This window comes from Nanorana parkeri, unplaced genomic scaffold, assembly GCF_000935625.1.
Source record: "Nanorana parkeri isolate BGI_ZX_2015 unplaced genomic scaffold, ASM93562v1 scaffold700, whole genome shotgun sequence".
Taxonomy (NCBI): Eukaryota; Metazoa; Chordata; class Amphibia; order Anura; family Dicroglossidae; genus Nanorana; species Nanorana parkeri.
Window position 1 is genome coordinate 880,557 of NW_017306968.1, and position 6,464 is coordinate 887,020.

At 42.9% G+C, this 6,464-nt stretch overlaps 1 protein-coding gene across 1 annotated transcript in view; it reads right to left on the reverse strand.

The window, feature by feature from the left end:
- RAF1 (Raf-1 proto-oncogene, serine/threonine kinase) overlaps window positions 1-6,112 on the reverse strand; it is a gene marked incomplete at its 5' end in the record, with an annotated part of 10,892 nt that extends 4,780 nt beyond the window's left edge. The window contains 4 exons of the mRNA XM_018563814.1: window positions 703-821; window positions 2,070-2,116; window positions 3,623-3,799; window positions 5,960-6,112. Coding sequence (XP_018419316.1) covers window positions 703-821; window positions 2,070-2,116; window positions 3,623-3,799; window positions 5,960-6,112 — 496 coding nt within the window. The remainder of the gene's footprint in view (window positions 1-702; window positions 822-2,069; window positions 2,117-3,622; window positions 3,800-5,959) is intronic.
- Window positions 6,113-6,464: the final 352 nt, after the last annotated feature.

Below are 6,464 nucleotides of genomic sequence, written 5' to 3' on the forward strand. Positions count from 1 at the left end.
AGTATATATATATATATATACAGTATATATATATATATATATATATATATATTACTTAAATCATATTCCAGTAAGGTATTGTAAATAAAAAGGAAGCTCTATTGCTCTAGCCAATATGCACATTCAGGTGAATATCAGTTAAGGCAGGGGTTCCCCAACCCTCGGGCTGATACCGGTCCGTGGCCTGTCCGCAAAAGGGCTGCAGCTGCCGGCCCTTGCCAGAGCCAGATTAACATGGGGCTCCCTCACCAAGCGCATCCTTGCACATAGGCCTGGCTAGCCCGGATCATCTTGGCATGCCCGACTCAGGCAGAGGTGGCCCTCTAATCAGGCACATTAGAAGGCCGCTCACTCCTCACTAACTTTGCAAACTTTGTGGATATTCGGTGTACACTGCAAAAAGTTGCACAGTGCCAAGATTCATGCAATCGCATTGTTGGTGTCGAACAAAAGCTACCAATACGGGTCATAACACTGAAACAAAAAAGCTTTTACATGTTCCAGTAGAACAAGCAGATGTAAATATTAACTTCTGTTTGGACTGCACTTTTGGCCAGAGATTAGGAGTTATTTTTGTTCACTGTTTGACAGGTCACAAGCTCGTTGACATGGCCGAGGTGATTGTGCACTTTAGACTTGAGCTGCCCCCGGCTGTCAGCAAACAAAGGTTTTCTCTTGTCTCATTGAAGCCAGGTATCTTACCATCCACAGGATTGATCCAGTTGGTTGCTCCACTTGCGTAGAACCGCTCCACCGAGACTTCACTGTCGCCAGGCCAAAATCACCAATTTTCACCGTCAGCCCTTCATGCAAAAATATATCTATATCACAGTATAGGAAGATATCGAAGCCAGAACATGTTAAATACACGGCACCCTAAAGACAGACTATTTCATGATGCTTTCCATTGCGTACTTATCAGGGTTTATGTTCATCAACATCCCTAATCACAAGCCAGTATAAAAGAGAAATTATGCGCACTAGCTCATAGCAACCTCCTTTATCCTCTGAGGTTTATCACATGACATACCCTATTAAGCATTGTCATCTCTCAGACTGAAACTGAGTAACCATGTAAATCATCATTATCCTTGCAAGCTGAATACACATAAGCGATACTCCCGTTATCAAGCTCCGGAACGTGAGTTCCGGAATGTTTGTGAACTCCTAAAGCCGGTAACAGGGACCTTTCCCGGTCCTAGGTGCTCATTTTCACAAGGAGATGCTTTTCCTGCCTAATAGGCACATCGAATTAGGGTGACATCAGAAGCCCTTTTCTGTACAAGGAGGTTTTTGTGTATAGACTGGACATGGCAATCAATAGAATAATAATAATAGTGTGCACGGCCAGAGTGCTGTGCTTACATTTAACAGATAAAGGCTCCCCAGGAAAGGGGTCATGGGTAGAAAATTGGGGGGGGGACCAAAAAAGGTGTTAAAGAGGATCTAGAATTATGATCACAATGTGGAAAAAGAAGATTTCCGACACTGAGCATCTCATAACAAGGAAACAAGGGCTATTTTATCAGTTTTGCATGATCAGTGCCAAGCTGAAATCCACATGCAGCGGAAAGATGCTCGTCACCAGAACAGAACACCAACAATGTTGATATTGCTTTCATTTACTAAGTGGGCAATGCAGATCATATTGTTAAAATGTCTCCTTGTACATGCTATATCTGCTTTAAGCCATGTTACATTTTCAAAATGACCGCTTTGACACCTGCAAGCACTACAATGCAATGTAAATCAGCATTCGTTAATAAAATAAAGAGCAAGGCGCAAGAACCAGCAGCAACCAATCAAAATGTATTTCTCACTGCTCTGCAGTAAACTGATATCTGTCTGGCTGCAATCTTATTCTTATACGTTATTGTTACATTTACATGGCATTCCTGTTCTTTGAACCCTTTAAATGAAGAAGCCTGAATCATCCTTCAGTCACCTAATTCCAGACTGGCGAAGCCGCCATATGCATTACATTGATCCTACCCTTACAGTTGTGCACAAAAGGAGCCCGCCACCCATATTAACTGACACTTGCTTTTTTGTGACCCAGAAAAAGATACTGTTTGACTTCATGTCTCTGTGGATGATATTCTTTGCGTGTAAATAGCTGCAAGAAAGAACAAAGATGTTAAACATCAAAGAAAGAAAAACAAAAAGGAATAACTTGGCTGGTCCTCCAAAAGCTGGGTAAAAGGTTGTTCAAGTCATTGTGTAGACTGGATTGTGTTTTTTCTATCTTCTGCTCTCGATCATTGTGCTACAACGACACAAGCTGCAACAAGTCCCATGCCTGATGGCACACAGCAAGACTGACATTTAGCTCGTAATCAGCAAATATCCTGCTTGGCAACATACATCCCGAGCCGTCAAACAAGAATAGCGAGAAATGCATTTACCCACAAGTTGGAGATCCTAGGATGTTAATCATAGGAGAATACAACACGTAAAAGAACATGGACCAAGACATAATGAGAAGCATGAGTCACACTCATGGATTATAACAGCTTGTATAAAGAATAGTCCATGTGCACTAACAGATTAGGAGTCCAATGCCTCTCTATCCAATGAGGTGCTGGTTGCTGTCCAGGTGCCCGGTGGTCATGAGGACAGAAAGTGAGGAGGCAATCTCTCCAGGGAAAACATAGGTTAGGAGCTTAGATCATTTTAAGTTACGGAAAACAGATTAAAGTGGTGCCCTGACATGTGTTTGCAAATGTATACAATAAAACCCTTTGTTTTTAACCTAAATGCTGGGACAGCTTTAAAGGAGAAGTGAGGCATTGGACACTGCAGCATTCCTACGTCGGCTCTATATACCGAGAGCTGAGTGATCATATAACCACTGATCGCTCAGCCTATGGTCTCCTCCCTGCGGAGAACGATGATGGTCAGTCCCTGCCTTCCCTGTTCCTCTAGGGGAGGGAGAGGACACAGCTGCCCTAAAGAGGCAGAGCCAGCCGTCACTTAGGCAGCCAAGGTGGGACCCCGACAAATGTTTTTGGGATCTTTCTGTGTTGTCAACAGGTAACAGACATTAGCTTCACTTATCTTTTAACCTCTTCGTGAGAGGGTACTGCAGTTTTTCGCCGTTTCACGGACGCAGGCAATTTGTAACCTGGGCATGTTGGGTATCGTTTTACTCGTTGTAACCTCATCTGTTATATTTTATTTAAAAAAATTGGTATTTTGTTGTGTTTTGGGGCAATTAAATTTGTCACTAAATTTTGGGATTTAATAAAGGAGTTGCTCTAATATTGTGCAACATAAAAATTTGCAACTACCACCATTTTATTCTATATGGTCTTGGCATTCAGAAAATATATAATGTTGGGGGGTTTTAAGTCATTTTCAGGCCTAAAATGTGGAATATAACATGGGTGCAAAAAATGAAAAAAAGGCCTCAGTCATGAAGGGGTTAAAAAAGTATTTGTGTGGCAACTAGCTTGGTTAAAGTCCTCAGCATTTTTTTTGTATGGTTTGAATATGCAATCACAAGGCCTAATCACCGAAAGTATTTGCAAGAACTGCCTGTGTTGCATTGTAACCAGATCATAGTCACACGGTTTCAAACAAGAGTATTACCCAGCCCCCCCCACCACCAAAAAAAACTCACTCCATTCCCTGTGCCGTCTGCCTGGCAATGTCGATCAGCTGGAACATCTGGAATTTGGTCTCCTGTACATGCAGATGTTTGTAGAGGCTGCTTCCGTCACACCACTGTGTAACAATAGCCAGGTTGTCTTGTGTCATGTAGCCCATGAAAAGCAGAATGTTGACATGCCGAGTTTTTCTGTGAAGGAAAATTCATTAAATAGGTGTCCACTTTCAATATGTACACTGACATATCCGACCAACAGATGCATCCAAAACAAAAATCAGAGACCCGGTCCAGTTTTAGTCCTGTAGTTACATTTGCAGCCATTCAAAACATAAGTGAACTGTTAACCCTTTCCCTGCTGTGTACTTCAATTTCATAAACGTCATGCCTTTCCAATAATTTGTATTCTATAAAAGCCTTTTCAGCTTTGTTTGATAGCATCACAAACAGATCTGGAAGGATGGTTGCAAACAGCCCTGCACTGTCTTGCATTTCCGCTCTTTAAGGTTATAATGAAAGTGTGGATTCCCCAACAATTTGGTTTTTTATAAAGCTAATATCATAATAATATAAAATAATCTTAATAAAAAAATAATTTATTGAATATAAACGATTAGGTTGTTCCAAGTAAACCTATACCAAATAAATTAAGTAGGGTTTTTCAGTATCTAGTACCGATATTTTTTCTTCGGGAACTCGCCGATACCCATTAAGTAAGCCGGGCGGCGTGTAATGACTTGCCGCCCAACCTCCTGATTAGCCGGGAAACTGTTACCATGCTACCATGCTCCCTTGTCAAGTGACAAGAAAGCGTGGAGCCGGCTTTCTGCCCCATCAGGAAGCTGGGGGGGGCGGGTAATAACTTGCCGCCTAGCTTCCTAATTGGCCAGCTTCCCAACCAATCAGAAAGCTGGGCAGCGAGTCATTACACGAGTGACGAGGGAGCATGGAGATGGCTTCCCTGCCAATCAGGAACCTGGACAGCGTGTAATGACTCGTCACCCATCTTCCTGATACTGGAAGTTCCGGTACCAGGAACATTTGGGCTAGTATTAGTATCATTGCATCCCCAACATCAAGCCTCAAAAATATGCGAGCCCGCAAAAAAGGTAAACTACAATACATAAAATTGTCCATAGGAGACACTTTAAAAGCCTTTACAGCTCATCAATTTAGAACTAACCCTAAATGATGTCCCTAAAATGATTCCGCTCACTTCAGCAATAACCAATATGTGTTGTGCAATCTGTGTTTGCATTTGTATATGTCTGTAAAAGGGACTAAGAGCTTTTCATTTTTTTGGCATCTTTAATATAATTTAACAGAAGCAGAATTCCCTTCTACAACAAAGTAGGTAAAATATCAAGAAACGTGCTGCTGCTATTGCATCCATGAGTGTGTTTACATGCCCTTACTACCATGCAGTAGTAGCTACATCGGCAGCAGCTAAAGTGTTAATGCTGGACCACTGCTGCTTATACTCGCTTCCCTTTCAGATTTAGTCACCTAGGAAAATGATCTGACATACCTAGTTCTTCTGGGTATGGGATGCATGTGACTCATTCACTTTTCTACCAAGTGACCGCTTTGGTGATTGGCAACTGGCTGTTCAGGCACCTAGAGCTCCCCATCCCAGTGGTGGGGAAAGAGTCCTCAGCCCTGTGTATGCGCCAGGTCACAATAGAAAAGTTAAAAAAGGAGAACTATGAGGTGAGTGAAAAATCACTCATCCTTATAGTACGGGCCATGTGCGACAATTAAACTGTCACGTCGGCTCAATAGATCGGGAAGTGAGCGAACACATACTGTCGCTCTCTCACCTCCCTGCAGAGAGCCGTGACCGTCAGTTACGGCTCCCTGCAGGGATTCCCCCCCTCCACGCTCTGATCCTCCTGCACTGACTGGAGGAACGGATGGGGGAGGGGGCAGGTACAGCTGGCTCTGCCTCTAGATAGGCAGAACCTGCTGTCACTCACGCAGCTGGGTGGATCTCGACTGCAATGTCGGCATCCATCCCGGCTGCCTCAGTATTCCGTGAGTATATGTCCTCCCGTGACCCTAAAGAGAACTATGGGGACAAACACTTACCCCATAGACTGAATACTGAAAAATGGCCTGGATGGGAAGGGGGTGTAACATCGCGGATGTCAACTGGTTAAGGGGGCTGTCTTGTGCAAAACCCATCACAGTTCATTCAAAGTTACCAACAGGATGAAAGCCTAAACACTTATTCTCAGGTGACATGTAAATAAATAACACTTGGAAAAGTCTTCCGAGATCCGTTGGTGTTGGGAAGATCCATGGCCACAAAAGAGTTTATGGCGGTCTATTACTGCAATGTAATTCACCCACCTGAGGACTGCTACTTCATTTCTAAAGGCCTGGAACTGTTCTGGAGTTGGATCAGTAACTTTGAGAATTTTCACCGCTACATCCCCTGTGACAAAAAGGAGAGAAAACAGTTTGAGAAGAGCAGCAGTAAGGCACAACCATCGCACAGCATGGCTAAGCAGGAAACAGATCACATACCTGATAAGCAACTAAAGCAGTCACTGCCACCATGTACATACAAAAGTACAAGAATGGAAACAAGAATTAAAAGCTGAACTCCAGGCAGATATAAAAGACACAAATGAATGCTTCTCTGTATCTCTAGTGTATTTCACTTAAATGCAAACACTATAACTACCTGACTTTGACCCAGTATCAGCCTTTTGCAGTCTGTTGTAGACAGATGACACATACGTTAGGACCTCACTATATAGAGGTGCCTAGACGAGGCAGTGCGGCTTTCACATTTTCTGCAGAAGACGTGTAACTAAAACCTCTGTTTTTAACCTTAGCAGTTAGACAAGTT